Source organism: Phaseolus vulgaris, chromosome 3 (assembly GCF_000499845.2).
Source record: "Phaseolus vulgaris cultivar G19833 chromosome 3, P. vulgaris v2.0, whole genome shotgun sequence".
NCBI lineage: Eukaryota > Viridiplantae > Streptophyta > Magnoliopsida > Fabales > Fabaceae > Phaseolus > Phaseolus vulgaris.
The window spans coordinates 52,698,387-52,717,370 of record NC_023757.2 but is presented as its reverse complement, the minus strand read 5'-3'; the positions used below and the strand labels follow the sequence as shown (position 1 = coordinate 52,717,370).

Genomic DNA, 18,984 nt, shown 5'->3' with positions numbered 1-18,984 from the left:
TTTTTTTTTTCTCATCATTGTCTAGCTCTACCACCCACACCTCACATATGTATCTACAAATATTAATTAAATATTTTTATAAAAAATAAAAATAATAGCAAAGCAAACATGATATTTTCAATTACTCAATTTTCAAAGAATACATATTTATTTTTCTCCAATATCAAATATTAAGAAATAAATTATAATTATATCAATATAAAATAAAAATATCAAATAATAATTAGATAAAAACCAATTAATTATAAAAAAAGTAAAAATATCCAATGCATTTTCTAAAAGTAAATTACAAAAAAATAAGTTAATATGAGTTTTTTTTATGTTATCTAATAAATTAAAGGTATTTTAATATTTAAAATTGGAACGCACATGAAAGAAGAGTTTTGGGATATGGAAAGAGTGAATATGCATATACAAATTATCAATTTCATACTAAATTTAAAATTTTCGATATTATCTATATTCATGCCCATATAAAAAATAATGCGATAATTCTTCATCAAAATTAAAATAAATTTAAATAATATCTGTACAAATATATTGATTTATCATATAAATAAAAGAATGATTAAGAATAAAATTAAGGATAAAGAAGTTTAGTTTCCAAAAATGATATATGATGTGAATATAAATATTGAAATAGATAGTAAATTGGTATAAATGATTAAATGCAGACATTCATATAATCCCCAAATAATCCGTATGATGGCGTCTGTATATAATAAATGGTGATGAACTGTTAAAATCAGTGCTCACCTTAAACCACATCTTTAACTACTCCCCTCAAAATTCCCTTATTTATTATTCAATATATTAATCATACCTAGTAATAAAGATTACATTTATTGCAGGAATAAATTAAATATCTTGTTTGACTTTTTTAAACTAAAATAAACTGTTTACATAAATACATGTTTTGAAAGATAGGATAAAGTTGAAGTGTAATTAAGGTTTATATTAAACAAACTAGTTTAATTTATTTGACTGAAAAATGAAATCTCAATATTAGGTTAATGATAATTTAAATAATATTTTGTTTATATTGAGATATTTTTAAAAGATAAAATTGTGACAGAACCTATGTAGCACAAACACTAACACGGATACAAAGATACGTAAAATCTCTAAAATGTAGGATACGAGGACACGAATCTATATATTATATAATTATGAATTATATAAATTGATAATAAAGATTTATGTGTGCAAATATGTTATTTTTTGAAGCGGAAAGATGTTTTTCATGACTGGTTCACAATAATTTGTTTCTTAGTTTTATAATCATAATAACAATTTATACAATAAAGTTTGAATTTTGAGAAAATTAATGTATTTTTTCTTTCTAAAATTGTGTTAGAACCGTACCAGAATTGTCAGAAATATAACAAATACTTTTTGAATTAGACACTTCACGAATACGTGTCTTATAGGTGTCATACGAGTGTCGGTGTCCGACACGAGTATCAGACACCGACACACCATTTAAGAAAAGTGTCCGAGCTTCATAGGACAGAACACAGATCAAAGCAGAAAGCAGACGAAAACACCTTTTAAAGACAAAATTGTGACGAAACATCGATGAATTAATTCTAAAAATGTTATCTATTAGACTTTGAGTTCGGAATATTTACACTGTCTCACGAAGAATCCTATATTTTTTTCCCTTAACTCACAATTTGAAAATTTCAGTAGAGTCAATATATATTCTGATGTGGCTTAAGAAGAATAAAGAGTGAAAGGAGAAATTATAATCCAAATCCAAAGTGTGAAATAGTGTGTGAGATTAAGGTTCTGTAGCAATAAGCAATTTATGTGTGGTATAATGAAGATGAACAGTGGTCTGAAAAAAGAAATAAAAAAAAGTTGAGGTAAGTGGAAGAGAAGGATGGAGAAAAGAGAGAAAAAAGTGCATGAAAGTGGCATTAATGAGTAATTTGTTTGTTTCCTCTGCAACACTTGCTTATTAAGCTCCATCACTCTTCATCTCTGCCATCTCACCCTTCAACACCACTAAATGGATTTCGAGGACCAGCCCTTCAACCCCCTTCCGCCGCCGCCCACTCCACCACCCACCACCAACCCAAACACCGCCAAGGGAAACTACAAAGAGTGCCTCAAGAACCACGCCGTCGGAATCGGCGGCCACGCGCTCGACGGCTGCGGCGAGTTCATGGCGGCGGGCGCCGAGGGCACCCTCGACGCCCTCAAATGCGCCGCCTGCAACTGCCACCGCAACTTCCACCGGAAGGACCCCGCCGAGAGCTCCTTTCAGCTGCGCCGCCACCGGGCGCCGCAGTTCGCGGCGGCCTTCTACCGGGCCCCGGCGGGGTACCTGCAGGTGGCGGGGCCGCAGCGTGGAGGCCTCGCCACGCTGGCACTCCCGTCCACGTCAGGTGCGGGCGGTGGGGCCCAGAGCCCGGGGGAGGAGCAGGAAAATGTGTCGGAGCCAAGTGGTGGTGGTGGTGGTTGCGGGTCCCACAAAAAGAGGTTCAGAACTAAGTTCTCTCTTGAACAGAAAGACAAAATGCTCGCTTTCGCCGAAAAACTGGGTTGGAGGATTCAGAAGCACGACGAGAGTCTCGTGCAGGAGTTCTGCTCCCAAACAGGCCTTCAGCGTCACGTCCTCAAGGTTTGGATGCATAACAACAAACACACACTTGGTAAGAAGCCCTAGAAAATATTAATCAACACCCCTCTATATATATATATAGTTAACATCACAACCACCATTCGAAGTTGCTGGAAGTTATAGGTATGTCTTTCGGTATCGTCACTATAGTCCGACATAGTCGAGATCAGTGACAGTTTATATACTTTCTCCTCCTTCAGTTCATCAAGTCGTCTTTTAAAAATTAAACTATCATAAAACACCGATCTTCAAAACAGACAATATCTCATATGATGCGATGATTGACTCTAATGATGCTATCTCTCGGACTTTAGATGAAACACCGAAAGATATAGCATTGCTGAATGTGTGACAAGTCCCGTAGCAGTAGGTGATGAGGATCATAGTTGTTAGGGTTTATGTTTTGGTTGTTTAATTTTGTGATGAGATTGGAGAAGGATGGGGTGTTATCCTTATTCCCTTTGCAAAGTATATTAATTAGTATTAATGTTTTGGGTTAGATTGTAATTGGAGGAGCATTGTTGGTGGTGGTTAAATGTTATTATGAGCAGTGGTTTTGTGTGTGCATGTGTGTGTTAGTTTGAATAATGTGTGCGTTGGTGAGAGATGGAGTGCATGAATGACTAAGGTCAATAGAATGCTTTTCTCTTCGCTCTCTTCTGCTAACTGCAAAGTGTGCTAAACTTTTCAGCTCCACTTTCATGCATTTTCTCTCGTTTTTACAGAACCTTGTTTTCGTTATTTCCGTTGTTTTCGCCAGCTTTTCTTGTTTTCCTCCCATCCTTTATGCATAAAGGAATTAAGCTAATTAATATTATTAAATGTGTTGTGCTTCTATGTATGAGTGTACGAGATTCGAACTCTCTTAAATGGTGTGTCCGTGTCGAACATATATACTGGACATCGACATGTAAAACACATATTGGTGAAATGTTAAATTTAAAAAATATTTGTTAAATTTTTGACAATTTTATTATGATTCTAACACAATTTAAAAAATGAAAAATACATTATTTTTTAAAAAACAATAAATTACAAAAATAAATAAATCATTTTGAATCATAAGAAACATCTTTCTGTAAAAAATTGAAACAACACACAAATATTTATTGTCAATTTATATAACTAACAATTCTATAATATATAGATTTGTGCTTACATGTCCTACATTTAAAAATTATATGTATTCATGTGTCCGTATCGTATTATGTCAGTGTCTCTCTGTTACTGTTACTTAAGTTTCTGTCTCCTATACTTTACTCTATTGTTTTGAGTTTCTCAATTCACTATTTATCAAGTGAAAAAACATTCACCTCTCCACCAATTCAGAAGCACCCAATGAACGAACACAAGTTTTCTGCAACTCCTGAATCCAACAACATTAACATTGAGGGATTGAAGGTGGTTTTGGTTTAAGCATGAGTTAAAGGTGTGTGGTAAAGTGATGAAAAGGTTGGTGATAGTTTAGGGTTATGAGAGAGTGAGAAAAGAGTTTATATATGCAGACATGTTAATGAGTTTTGTCTATATGCTCCCTTGCCAGATTCTATTACTGCACAACCACATGATTTCTCGATTCTCTCTCAAAATCACAACACCACCATGCTTGCATTTCACCTCACCTCTCACTGTCACACCTATCATTCTTTTTTATACTCTTTACTCACAACTAAAACAAATCGATCAATTTTATTCTTCAGAACTTAATTCAAGAAAAATATAAATGGACAATTGTTTCATTGTTTCACTGTACAATCCTTTTTCTTTCTCTAAAATTTCAATTTTTTTTTATGAAATAACGAAAATACTTTTTTATATTATTAATTAGAAATTATATAAGGAAGCTCATCAAAATATATCATTCTTCTTAATTCAAACATGTTACTTTCCATTGGGTATGAAGTCAACTAAGGTTAATTATGTGACATCAATTTGAGGGTTCAATAACCTATCTAACACCATTTATACTTTTATTTTCTTATTTAACACCCTTTTGTTTATATTTTTCTATCTAACACCATTTCAAAAATTCCAAGTGAAAGTCATAATTTGAGGTTTTTCACTAAAGTAGTGTTTTTTTTTAAATTATAATTTTGGGTAATTATTTTTACAAAAATGGATAAGTTGTACTATTAAGTGAAAGTGGTACAAAGGGATACAATTTCAGTTAAAATACTATACACTGGAGTCGTCAAATTATGACTTTAGGTAAAGTATTTTCACTTTGGTATCTTATTGAACAAAAATGGTGATATTGTTCCTCCATTGATCAAGAATATCGATTTTTGGGAAGTATCTTGGTCATCCAATAATAAGGGTTTCCTTTTTTTCAAATGAAAGATTTGAAGACCTATTGATTCTAATAACTGATTACAGAGTGGATCATTCGGACCTTTCAAGAGTATCATACGATTTTTACTAAAAAAATTGTATTGGTGGGTATGACTTCCACGTAGAATTTTTCCGTTTCAAAGTTATATCCATGAGACATGACTTTCGATCAAAAGTCATATCATAGGATACAACTTACTCATTTTAATAATTTTTTTTATCCTAAGTCATATCAACGAGGTGTGACTTTTGATCTAAAATCATATAATAGGATACAACTTATCCATTTTTGTAAAAAAAATAAAAAAATAACCCAAAATCGTAATTACAAAAAATAAAAATACAATACTTTGGTTAAAAAACCCCAATTTGAAGTCAGATTAAATAGTTTGTATTTTTAAAATTTAAAATCAACTATATAAAAAATAGAAAAAAAAAATATCCCTCGTCATTCATCTTTATGTATTGTTTTGAAAATTGCCACATTCGTTCTCATTTTTATAGGTAAAAAAAAAAAAACAATTTCACACATTAACTTTTACATCAGTTAATATATTAATTTTTATTAGTATGTGTGAAGTCATTATTCATGTGAGAAAAATGAAAACTTGAGAAAACATATAACAAATTTTAGAAAATAAAATGATTAATTGAAGATATAATGTTTGGAATTAAATTGATGAGTAATACAAATTTTCTAACACCAAATTGTTTAACGGTTGTCGATGATAACTTATTTTGTAATGTTAACAAAATATTTAACCAATTATATCAAAATTTAGTAACTAATTAACTCGTAACAATGCTAATTTTACGGATTGAATTAATTATCAATATTCAAATTTATGTTTTTATAATGTTCAGGTAAAATTAACGAATAGTGTTTAAACTTTATATATTAAATTGAGTTCTTTAAAAAATATATAAATTAACTTAGTTGTATTTCAAGATTTTTAATTTGAGAGGATATACAATGATCTCTTATATAATAATTGATTCATGGTTTAATGATCTTAAATCTTTTTCGTATCACTTTTCAAAATAATTCATAGTAAAAAAAGTATATATTATAAAATATAACAATAGTAAAATATTCATTGCACTTAGGTAAAAAAAAAGTTTTTTTTTTAAATTGAAGAAATGAACAAAGAACATAGAGACTAAATTTCTCATTCCATCAACTAAATTTGAACCACCTAATCTCAATCCAATATTCCTTATAATCATGTTATGCAATTTTCCTCACTTTGCAAAGCACTTTCTTATTACAAAAGTTTTTTTTTTAATTGTTGTTTCGCCTTGAAGTTCGTGAATCATCGTATTTAAGGTATTATTCATTTTTAACACTACAACAAAATCATTAAATAGAAACTAATTTTATTAGAGTCTAAAATAATTAGATACTATTTGACTAAATACTAAATCAGAGAACATTTTATAAATTAAAAAAATAATTGGTATCTAAATCTAAATTAATTTTTACTATTAATAATTTTTTTAAATGATGTATAAATTGGTATCTAACCATTAGTTATCAAGGTTTTAGTTACTTACTAATTTATATTCTTCTATTAGAATTTTAGAGACTAATTTATAATCTAAAATACTAGTAGCTAAAACTTTGGTAACTAGTTTAGATATCAATTTAGAAGCTATTTTATAAATTTTGATTAATAATAAAAATTATTCTAGATATAAATAATTTTGTAATCTCTAAAATAATATATAATTTAGTAAAATATAATGATTAATTATTTTTTGTCTCTAAATTTAATTTAATTTAATGATTTTTTTTTATGGTGGAAGCTAGCAGCTTTTTCATTAAAAAAAATTATCATATTATTAGTTTAAACATATTGATTATCTCATCAAAGTTACCTGTTTTCTCTTTAAAAAACAAACAAAACTAAAGGAAAAATTAGAACCAAATGTAACTCAATAATTAAAGCTGGGTCCTACATGGGGTTAGAAAAAGAAAAGAAATTAAAAGAAAGAAAGGGTAAGAAAAAAGAAAGTAAATGGAAAATGGGGAAGAAAAAAACATTTATAAAGATACAAAAAAAGTGCAGAGAAGGTATTATTCTTCATGAAGTTGTCTAAGATTGTGAGGGACCTCATTTAGATTCGTTTGTATTCACACTCTTTTTCCAAAGCCAAATTCAGATTTCCAAAGGAAGAAGGAAAAGTTTTTTTTTTCCTTTTTCAATTAAACAAGTAATTAAGATATTGTCCATTTTAAAAGTTGATATTTGGTTACGATTTTATCTTTTATGGTGTATTTGGATTGGAGAAGAGATTTGGGAGAGTGAATTTAAAATGATTTCAGAGAAAAATGAAGTTGTTTAGATTGAAGTATATTAATGTAGATTTATAAAGAAAGTTGATTCAAGTTCGCACTACAAGAAAATCATGAAATAGAAACCAATTTTTAGAGACCAAAATAACTAGTTGCAATAATAACTAAATTAGAGACAATTTTAGAAACTACAACAAAAATTGATTTCTAAATTAGTTTATATTATTGTTAAATTGTTTTTAAATTGCTATCTAATTAGCAACCAAGACTTGGAGACCAAATTTAGAAACTAAATAGTTGATAGTTAAAACCTTAGTTGCTAATTAGATACCAATTTAAAAACTATTTAACCATAATAGAAACTAATTTTTGTTTTAGTTTCTAAAATGATCTCTAATTTAGTTATTATTGCAACTAATTATTTTGGTTTCTAAAAATTGGTGTTTATTTCATGATTTTCTTGTAGTGCGAACTTCAATCAACTTTCTTTACAAATCTATTTCATGATTTTCTTGTAGTGTCGTGAATGATTTGATAGTTGTATGAAAGTTTATGAGTGACTTAAATTTAAAATATTATAAATAATTTAATACAAAAATTTAAAATTTTAATAAATTAAAAATTAATAAATAATAATAAAAATACATAATTAAATTTTAAATTACTTTTTGTTTGTTATTTTAATTATACATTTTATTATAATATAAAATATATATCAAGTATTATACTTATATTTATATTAAAACATAACTTTTATATATAATTAATTTTCAAAAAAACTTCACAAATCTCTTCACATCATAAATTTTTTTTGAAAGAATAAAAATACATTATTTTTTTAAATTTTTTATCATTTTTTTTTCTGACTTTTCTTTAGTTCTTTTTTTTTCTCCTAAACAAACACACTCTTTAAAAAAGAGAAAGATATATTTAAACTATCATTAATTAAATTATAAATTGATAGTTTATATCTTTGAACTTCAAAGCTTGCTCACACTGTTCCCCAACATGAAAACAATGAAATTTAGGTTTCAGAAGCATTAAAAACTGCAATGTTTTGTTATGTCAATGCACTGTGTCTGTTTAGTTCTTCTCTCTCTCCCTTTTGGTGTTAATTAGAAAGGCAGCATTATGATGAGTGAGAAAATGTGCACCAATTACCACCATGCATTTCATAACAGATAGAAAAATTTTAGTAGAAAATAAACATCTCATCATAACCATAACTTCAATTATACTTATGAATCAGACATGACATTACAAGACAGTCTATTATTTGCTGCCACAGAACAATAAAATAAAATTCAAACCTAAAAAACAAAACAATTCTACTGAAGAATGTATGATTACAATCACTCATAACTTTTCTCTTCACAATTTCTCTTTACAAAGACACACTTGTCAATGTTAGATTTTGTATCCTCATCATGTCACTTTTTAAAATAAAGTATACATTGCAAAATATATCAATATATAAGAAAATTATTTTTAAATAAGCTCTAGAGCATACCTAACTATAAGTAGTTGAAAATGCTCTATAGTTAAAAATAGTTCGTTAATATTGTTAGGAGAGATGAATTATCTTGTGATATATGTTAAGTGATTAAGTTAATTTAAAATCTTATGATAATTAGTTTGTGAGAGTTTTTCTATATTGTTTGGTAAAGAAAAAAATGTTGAGACAATTATAAGATGATCTAATTAGTTTTAACACAATTAGACCGTCTTTAGTAGACGGTCTTATGTTTCCTTCCATCATATGATTTTTCATCGTTTTGTTGAACTCTTCGATAAAGTTTATGTTGAACATAATTTAGAGTCAATCATCACAATTTTCTAACTTGGCTCTAAATCAGGGAAGAACTCCCAACATCATCTCCCTTTACCTACAAAAAGAATTAATTTGCTTTAAGCATCGTTTGAACCTTGATCTTGACAATAATTATATAAACACATATGTGGGATCTCCCTTTTAGGCTATCTTAATGATTTCGACCTCCCATAGTTAATAATGTCTTTGACGAAGTGCATTCAAACATTTATTTGTTTGATTCTCTTGTGGTAAATCTAATGATCACCCATATTTGATTATCAGTGAATAGTCACACACTCTTACACAATACCCAACTCTGCCTACTAGATAAAGTCATCAGTGATTGCAAATTGGATTTCTAACAAACTATAGTTCCAATAAAAACATACAAAAAAGTGACTTTCTAGTATCAATATTCCCTACGTAATCAATGACTACAAACCCCTTTATAATAACTCCACTATGGGTAGATCATATATACACTAGACCAAACAATATTGTTTCACTTAAATATCTCAACACTCATTCAAAGCCTCCCAATGAGCACATCTTGGACGTGTAATGAACATGCTAGTCTACCCATCTACTTGTATAAAACATTTTGCCATTAGTCTTGCCTTAAACACCTACCCTCTAAACCTAGTATTCCCTCCTCCTTCTTGAACATCCACTTGCATCAACCACCTTTTAGTTTCTTTGAAGACCGATAAGTTGTGTGGTTCTTCTTTAAAGATTCAAGCTTTGTTACATCATGCTTTGTTTTACATTTGCAATATTTACGTTTCTACAATTTAATATTTATGCAATTTATTTTTTGCAACCATTTACACTTCTCGCAATTTACTTTTAAACGTTATCGTTTTGTTGTTCTCTTGCGCTTTCTAAGTAGAACCATTAGATAATATAGTAAGTGATTATTAACTAAATAGTCTAACCGTTGTACTAATTTATTTTCAGCAAGTCATTCTATTTTTCTGTAATTTCCTATGTTCTTCATTAGATGATATATTTTCTCTTTTCGTCTTCTACATAACTACTAACGATCTAATAGATGATGGTCGATTAAACAGTTTACTAAATGTAATTAATTTTTTCTTTACATACCTTCCTTCGTATTGTACTTTTGTTTTTAGAGTAGGTTAAATTTCAATTCGATTTATATTCTCACGATCATTTGGTACAATTTTTCTTTTAAGTGTCTAATGCAAAACATTATTACTTTAAATCGAAATCCCATTTTACACTATAAAACAAAACACATAGAATATAATATTTTTATTTCTTTCTAAAAAAAAGGTTAAAACGATTGTTACCCATATTGTTGCATGTGACCAAATTATTGACATGCTTACCAAACCTTTCTCCTAAGCTCAATTTTGTTTCTTATGTAAGAAACTTAATGTTATTGATTCTCTTAAATAATTTTGTGTATGTGAATAACCTGATAATATACATGAGGTTATAATACGTTACTTAATTAACCTGATTACGATAAATATTATGTTTAATATTTCCTCCGGTATGAAAATTCATTAGATGAACAACAAAACTCATAAACACTATGAAATACTATGAAATTAGTTTCTCACCCCAAGGATAAAAAAACCATTCTTAAACTTTTATTCCATTCAAATATAACAATTAATAATTCATTAATTACACAAAAATATGAATTAAAATCAATTATTATCTATATATACTAAAATATAAAACATGTTATTAAATTTTTAAAAAAAAATACTACAGATTGTGTGTGTATTTCTTAAATATTTTTTGTGATATTTTCTACAAGAGATGAAATTTTATAAATTATTTTCTAAAAGTATTAATATATTTTCAAAGTTACTTCATTAATATATAAACATTAAGCAAGTTTAAAATTTATTTTAACTTTAAATGACTGATAATAAATTTCAATTACAAAGATAAATGGTTAGTTTCAATGTAATTATATTTCACATATCAATAAATTTTCACAAAAACCCAATTTTATTTACGCACACATTTAAATAATAATAAACTATTAAGATTAGTAATGTAAATAAATTGTACGACACACAGATCTAGAATCTACTGCATTTTTAATTCTTCACACATTTATATTTTATAAATATATGTTTATATATATTTTTTGTCTTCGTGATAAAAAAAACTTTATGTTAGCTAAAATCTCGTTCTGTGTCACGTTACCCAATATAAAAATTATTGGTGGCAAATCAGTGATAAACTAAATTTCATTAATTTTAAAAATTCTAAAACTTGATCTAAACAATTAACATGAAGGAAAGTGATAGAAAGTTAAGAATAATATGAATAAAGACTAAAAAATAGAGTTTAAATATAAAAAAGAAAAGGTAAAGTTTGTTTTTAATATTTTATTAATAATTTAGAAAAAGCAAAGAGTCAAAGTTTCTCTTTCCATGTTAGAACAACTTTGTAGTGTTTCATGAGTTATGTGTTTGACAGTGCAGTCTCTGTTCTCTCCTCTGTTTCTCTCCTCTGTTTCTTAGGTCAAGTCCAACCAAACTCCCCTGTCTCTCTCACTCTTCCTCGTTCTCTCCGACCCTTCTCTTACCAATTATCTTTGCTTCTTCCTCCTTTCAACACCCATCAATCTCTCTCTCTCTCTCTCTCTCTCTCTCTCTCTCTCTCTCTCTCTGCTTTTGGATTCTTCACACCCCAAACAAGTTCCTCTGTGATGGGTTCCATCTCGCACGTGATCACCACCAACCCCCCTTTCCTCCACCTACCCTCTACACGTTCCACCGCACTCCGCTTCTCGCGCTTCAATTCCGGCCTCCCCCCGCTGCCACCCACCAGAGTCGCCGGAAAAGTCGGCGTCTTTGCGGAGGTGAGCAGCCCAAGTAGCAGAACTTCCGCCGTTGATTTCAGCGACCCCGATTGGAAAACAAAGTTCCAGCAAGATTGGGAGGCTCGTTTCAGACTTCCCCATCTCACCGACGTCTTCCCAGATGCTCCTGCCATTCCTTCCACCTTTTGTCTCAAAATGAGGTTCGTTGGTAGGTCTAGTTTTCTGTTCTTTATCCTCTGTTTGTTACCACGGAAACATTACTTTGACTGGGGTCAGGGTTTTTAGTTTTTAAAATTCAACTAAACAAGATTGTTGGTGGAAGTATAGAATTGAGGGAAACGTAAAATGAGAACAGAAGAAGATGATCCCAGTTTTCAAATACTTGATTTGAAAACAATTTTCGAAAGTTACTACATTTTGGATTAGAAACTGATGACTGAATAGGTTAGAATAGTTTCTTTAGTCGCTCTTCTTCTTTTTCATTTTTTCTCCAACAAGTTAAAAAAATACATTATTTTTCCTGTATGTTCTTCTCTCTTTTCTTTACCTTCTTTCATTTTTTTTTTCTTTCTCTTTAACCGAATAAAGAAAATTCATGATTATTCGTCTTTTTCTCTGTTTTCTTTCCTCCCATCTAAGTATACCATGAGTACTGTCTTTGTTAATGTGTTTTGTCTGTGACAGAACTTCGATTGATAGAGACTTTAATGGACATTATTCTTCCGATGAGGATTGGCATGGATATATTAATAACAATGACAGAGTGCTTCTTAAGGTATGGTGGTTTTTTTTCATCCCTGGAAACAAATTTCACTGGTAGAGTTTGGTTATCAACAACTGTTGATAATTCGGGCCTGTATCAATTCAGCTACAATATCGTTGGCCTTTTCTTTGTTCATGATATTTGGATTTATTTTACACAGTTTCTTAATTTTTTGTTGTCCTTGCATTGATGTCTTCTGTTGAGATTGTATGTAATTGAATTACAGTGAAATGCTATCATTGGATATTGATTGATGCTTTCATTCAATCAAGTTTAAAAAAGTAGGAGTTGTGTTGGAAGTTAATTTCCTGTGTTCTTTGCTCTTTCAGACAATATACTATTCGTCACCAACATCTGCTGGTGCTGAGTGCATTGATCCGGATTGTACTTGGGTGGAACAATGGTAATGCATTTGATTCACAAATTTAAAACTTGAGTATAGTGATTGATTAAACAGATTCCAGTCAGCGCAACTTGATATGTTTGAAATGCTGGACAGGAGTTGTAAGTGTTCAATAAATGACACTTAAAACTTTAACATACCAAAATGTTTCTTTGACAGTTTATCTGAAATGAAGAGAAATTTGATCACTTTGAGAATTCAATGTGTTTTTCCTTCAGGATATCATTTTGTTTACTTTTGATGGCACTTCATTGCCCAACATTCACCACCACAGTGTATTACTAGCCATATAGCTATTCAATGGGTTTTCCTTTGAGTTAGTAGTTCTCCATTTCATTTTCTCAAATTTGAATTCCATGTATGTCACCCAATCAATCTTCCCTTTACTTAGTGGTTTATTTCTGCAACTTGTTGTGTAATCTCCACTTTTTTGCCCCCAAAATATTGCTGGCTGACATTAAACAGAACTTGCATTCTGAATAATTTTTTTACTAAAAATCAACATATAACCTGTTGATTCCGCACCAAAGCATAGTTTACTTATGTAAAAATATCTCAATCGAAGTTGTTATTAACAAGCTTGCCTAAGCCTATTATTGATGTATAAAACCATGTGTTTTTTTTTATATAATAACAGGAAGTTATCCTTCAAAAATGCATATACTAATCTGATTGATAGACAAATTCAAAATTGGATATGCAATATGATAACAACTAAATAAACGTTCAAAACATGCAAATTTTGTTGGAAATTAGGATGTGAAAATCACTATTGCTCTAATAATACCAACTATTTATTTTTTCCTATTTCTTATTTGGATTATCAAATATTTGTTTTACTTCTAGTTTCTGGTCTCTCAATATTTTAGTACATCTTTGTCTGCTGTATGATGTTATTTTCTTATATTAGCTTATATACCAAGTGGTTTTCTAGTATTAGCTTATATACTAAGTGGTTCTGAAATCTTTTTAGGGTTCATCGAGCTGGGCCTCGTGAAAAGATATACTATAAACCAGAAGAAGTAAAGGCAGCAATTGTTACTTGTGGAGGGCTCTGCCCTGGTCTCAATGATGTCATTAGACAGGTTAGTTTGTGATTATGTTGCCTTTCATATAGTTTTAACCTTATGTTTTTGAATATAGTAAATCCCTAAAGCAGTAAAGGCTAGCCGGTGCTCTGAAAGTTAAGGTAGTGAAAAGTTATTGGATGATGAGTGAAACATTTTAGTTTATATTCCTGTATATGTGTTTCTATTTGTTGATCACCAAATTTTCTGGTCTATAAAATGCTCATACCTAAGATATTGACCAATTGTGTTTACAGAACGAACAATTTGGAGTCTGGGAAAGAAAAAAGTGAAAGAAGAAAGGATTCTGCATTAACCTAGAATAGAAAAGAAAAAATGTACACATGTACCCAAAGGAACACTCTCTTCTTTTACACTAGATATCCCAGTCGATTCTCAAACAAAAACTACATCCATACCCCTTCATTGAGGGTCATTTATAGTAGAAAAACTAACACTGCAGCTAGCTGCCAGATAACCAACTAAACAACTTATCTGTCCTCCTATTCCTCCTCCTACAATACATTTGTAGGGTCTGTTTGGGACAGTCATTGTCTTGCCTAACATAATCTAAGTGTACCTGTCTTAAATATGTTATAAGCTTTTCCATTGCATTTGTGTATAATTCCAAGTAGTTTTATATCATATAACGTACAGGATGCTCCTATCAGCTCTCCTTTTTAAACTTAGTTCTAGTTATTTTGGTCACTAGTATGTATGACTTTTCTCTTTCCGTGTAATGATTTAATAATGAATGTTCTGCAGATTGTAATCACCCTTGAAATATATGGTGTAAAAAACATTGTGGGGATTCCTTTTGGCTATCGAGGATTCTCCGACAAAGAATTGACAGAAGTACCGGTAATCTCATTTTTCCCTCATTTCTGATTTTGCTGTAGCAGGTGATTCATCTAAAGGTACAGTCTGTAGAACACGAGTTGCTCTTTCTAATGACTCTTGACTGTCTGGGGGCTTTCATTCGCAGTTATCAAGAAAAGTAGTGCAGAATATTCATCTTTCTGGTGGAAGCCTGTTGGGAGTTTCACGAGGAGGACCTGCAGTCAGTGATATTGTGGACAGTTTGGAGGTGGTTTAATGATATAATCTATCAACAAACTGATTGACAATTTCAGACAATATAAGTTTTTTATGATACAGGTGCTATTTTGTTAGATCAATATTCTCAAATGTGTATATTATTGACTTCAGGAACGAGGGATCAACATGCTTTTTGTATTGGGTGGAGATGGTACACATGCTGGTGCAAATGCAATTCACCACGAGGTTGTTAATCCTTAGACCTTTTATCACCTGGTTTCATTCAATTTTGGTTATTATGTTATCTTGTATGGAAAATTTTCATTGAAAATTTTGGAGTGTCAATTTTCAGTTCGACTTGACTTACGATACCTTTTTTGGTTTTTGTATAGTTCAGTTTGACATTAAGATGGACATTAATATTCTGTTATTTGAAATGTGAATTATGTGATTTGTTGGCTGTTCAGGAATCTTTTGGATGATGTTTTAATTTTTGGGTTTGACATGCTACTTTGCGGTTGTCATGAGCTGAGATTTTTTCTTTCTTGTAGTGCTGCAAAAGACAGATGAAGGTATCCGTAATAGGCGTGCCCAAGACTATTGACAATGATATTTTATTGATGGATAAAACTTTTGGCTTTGATACTGCTGTTGAAGAGGCACAAAGAGCAATAAATTCTGCATACATTGAGGTGCATAACTTCTAATTCCATGTCATGTTTACTCAGTTCATCGATAGTTTCTTGTCAGTACATAAAATATTGACTCATCTTCCATTACTTTTATTAGGCACATAGTGCATATCATGGAATTGGGGTTGTGAAATTGATGGGCCGTAGCAGTGGATTCATAGCAATGCAGGCAACCCTGTCTAGTGGACAGGTTGACGTATGCTTGATTCCTGAGGTATATAAGATAAATTAGTTCGATGGTCATTTTCTGACATACTGATAAACTTACAGAAATTGTGACATGGTTCCAAGGTACCTTTCAATTTACATGGACCTTCTGGAGTATTGGATCATCTCAAGCTCCTTTTAGAAACGAAGGGATCAGCTGTTGTCTGTGTGGCAGAGGGAGCTGGACAGGTTATTTAATATATAGAATCAATGTCATATTAAGAAGACTGAGAAAAAATCATTGTATTTTTTACATTCAGATGGAGAAACATTAACTTGTTAATTGATTTGTATGCAGAATTTACTCCAAAAGACACATGCTACAGATGCATCAGGAAATGTTGTATTTGGAGATATTGGAGTATATATTCAACAAGAGGTTTGTATTATGTTTATGGAGGATACCTGATTATAGAATCTTTTTTTTTATAATTTGTTATACATAGTAAATTTTGAAACAAATGAGGAAATAACATCTAAGCTGTCCAGAATTACTATCAAGTTAATGTGACACTAGCCCAGCGTATGTAGAAAGTCTAACTTTTAATTTCTTCACATACAAAACCACTGTGTATTTTAAATTATCAATCTATTACTATCTTTGTGATTTTGGTCTCTGAGCACAGCAAAACTAAACAATATTCTGTAAATATTCATATTGAATTTGAAGCCAATTTCCACCCAGTAAGAAGTAAAATCCTTGAAATTGAGATCATGCTATTTCTGAAAGGAGCTAGGTTTTTGGGAAACATGAAAATATAATTTCCATATTTTAAGGCAACAGTTATGTAAATCTGTTTATGCAAGTAGCAACGTGATGACTTATCTTTCCAGTTGTCTATGATGATGGTAGCTGTTGAAGAGTGTTATTTTTTCCGAAAAAATCACCTCTTTGTTCTTAAGCATAATTGATTTTGGAACAGGGAAAGTTTCCTAAAGAACACATTGTTGTCAAAGCTTTAGAGATGTTCTGACATGACATAAACCAGCATATGATGATGTTTTTTTGTTATAAACTATGCTTATAGACCAAAATATAAGGCTTATCTGTGACTTCATTTTGAAACCAGTGAAACATAAAATTCTTTGAATCTTTTCAATATTTAAACTTTTAAAGATGTGTTCTTGTAAATTTCTGATCTTTAGCTACTTCCCTACTATTATTTCTGTTAAAAATTAGTGGAACTCATCTTCAATATTAGGTGTAACGTCCACCGTGTTATTTTGGTTTATGCTGTGTACTATGGTTGTATGTCAAACTGAACAAATGTATTAAGTTCTTTTGTAATGTAGATAGCTGCTTTCATTTAAAATTTGTATTTTGCTACATATTTTATGCTGACTGATGTTATGTTTCAGACCAAAAAGTATTTCAAGGAGATTGGTATTCATGCCGATGTAAAATATATTGATCCAACATACATGATCCGTGCAATTCGGGCAAATGCATCAGATGGAATTCTATGCACTGTACTTGGACAGAATGCTGTTAGTCATACTCTTTCTCTGTCATTTTTTTAATTTCTTTTTGCAATAAAAGCAGATAGGTTTGAATTTTGAACTTCTGAAAGCTATCTAAATCTGTTGCTGCCGGTCAAATTCTAGTGGCTCTCCCTGTTGTGTGCAATGTCAGTTTATTAGTTTGTCAGATTTTTGCTCTCATCATCATTTAACTGCCTAACACTTTCCAGATCAAGCAGTTATTAGATCATGCTATACTTCACTCCCTCAATTTCATGTTGATAATTTAAATATCAATCTAAGCACCTATCTGGTTTACTTTTTTTGGGTGAAAGATATAAAACCATGAAAATGTTACTGAAATTTCAGACCATCAGGATCCAAGGCCAACAAACCGGTGAAAATGTTTCAAAATAAGATGTCTACTGAGGACTAATCACCTTGTTTCAGATAATTCTGCTAGTGATACTAGGGAACCTTGTGTTAGCTTAGTTTGCACTATAACTCTCTATTTATTTGCAAGCAAATTGGTATATTTTATATCTTTAATCCTAGTATTCTTACCCTTCTGGCACAACAGTGTCAAAAACCTCTAGGGAAGTGGTGTTTCTATTAGATTTGTCCTTTGTTTATGCCTTGAGTTATTTAATTTGATAGCTAGGTTAATAGTTCCTACAGAAAGCTTAATTATATGCTCTTGAACCCAAACCCAAACCCAATCACTATTTCTTCTGTTATTTTTTGTATCTGATACTGATTCACAGGTTTTGCATTGCAGGTTCATGGTGCTTTTGCAGGATATAGTGGCATTACAGTAGGCTTGTGTAACACCCACTATGTCTACTTCCCCATCCCTGAAGTGATATCTCATCCTAGGTTGGTGGACCCCAACAGTAGAATGTGGCATCGTTGCTTAACTTCAACAGGTCAACCTGACTTCATCTAATAATTTACACTTTTTCCAATAAATTCAAAACCCTGGGAAATTCAGGTTTCCAAAGGGCTATCATAGGAAGACAACTTCAAAATATATGTGCTTAATTTGTTGAACACTAGTATGTGAAAATAATACTGAGGATGTCATTTCCTCCTAATCCAAAAAATTGGTTTCTTGTATAGTATGGCAGTTTCAAGTCCTGCCAGTTGCATTCAAATTAAATTGATTCTGATGAATTTGTAAGTGGTAACATTGTTTAACCGATTTTAGGGGCAAAATGACCCACATTTTTAATGAGAGTACTTTGGCAGATGAAAAAGTGTTATGTTTTCCAAATGCACTTCTTGAACATTAGATTGTAGGTCTATAATTGTAGTCTGTGAGATGAAAAATGTGACTAAATGGTTCAAGGTTAAGGATATGTTGATAGAAGAAAGATCTAGGGTTATGTCACTGAAGAACACTAACCAAAGGAAGGGAAAACCTAAAGGGTATATTGGAAATGAGAGTTTTATGAAGTTTGAGTGCATTGAAG

General features: G+C 30.8%; 2 protein-coding genes across 2 annotated transcripts; both read left to right on the top strand.

Moving 5' to 3' along the window:
* The first annotated feature begins 1,860 nt into the window (after positions 1 to 1,860).
* On the top strand, positions 1,861 to 3,295 carry LOC137806000 (zinc-finger homeodomain protein 1-like). Its single transcript, XM_068605874.1, has one exon. The coding sequence runs from the start codon at positions 2,015 to 2,017 to the stop codon at positions 2,672 to 2,674; it is 660 nt and encodes a 219-aa protein (XP_068461975.1). The 5' UTR covers positions 1,861 to 2,014; the 3' UTR covers positions 2,675 to 3,295.
* Positions 3,296 to 11,479: 8,184 nt separating this feature from the next.
* LOC137808722 (ATP-dependent 6-phosphofructokinase 5, chloroplastic-like) lies at positions 11,480 to 18,768 on the top strand. The gene is made up of 13 exons (XM_068609984.1): positions 11,480 to 12,081; positions 12,566 to 12,656; positions 12,974 to 13,047; positions 14,021 to 14,132; positions 14,880 to 14,975; positions 15,100 to 15,201; positions 15,324 to 15,398; positions 15,704 to 15,844; positions 15,942 to 16,058; positions 16,136 to 16,240; positions 16,350 to 16,430; positions 17,411 to 17,539; positions 18,291 to 18,768. Exons 1-13 carry the CDS (start codon positions 11,516 to 11,518, stop codon positions 18,456 to 18,458), a joined length of 1,857 nt encoding a protein of 618 aa, XP_068466085.1. The 5' UTR covers positions 11,480 to 11,515; the 3' UTR covers positions 18,459 to 18,768.
* The last annotated feature ends 216 nt before the right edge of the window (positions 18,769 to 18,984 follow it).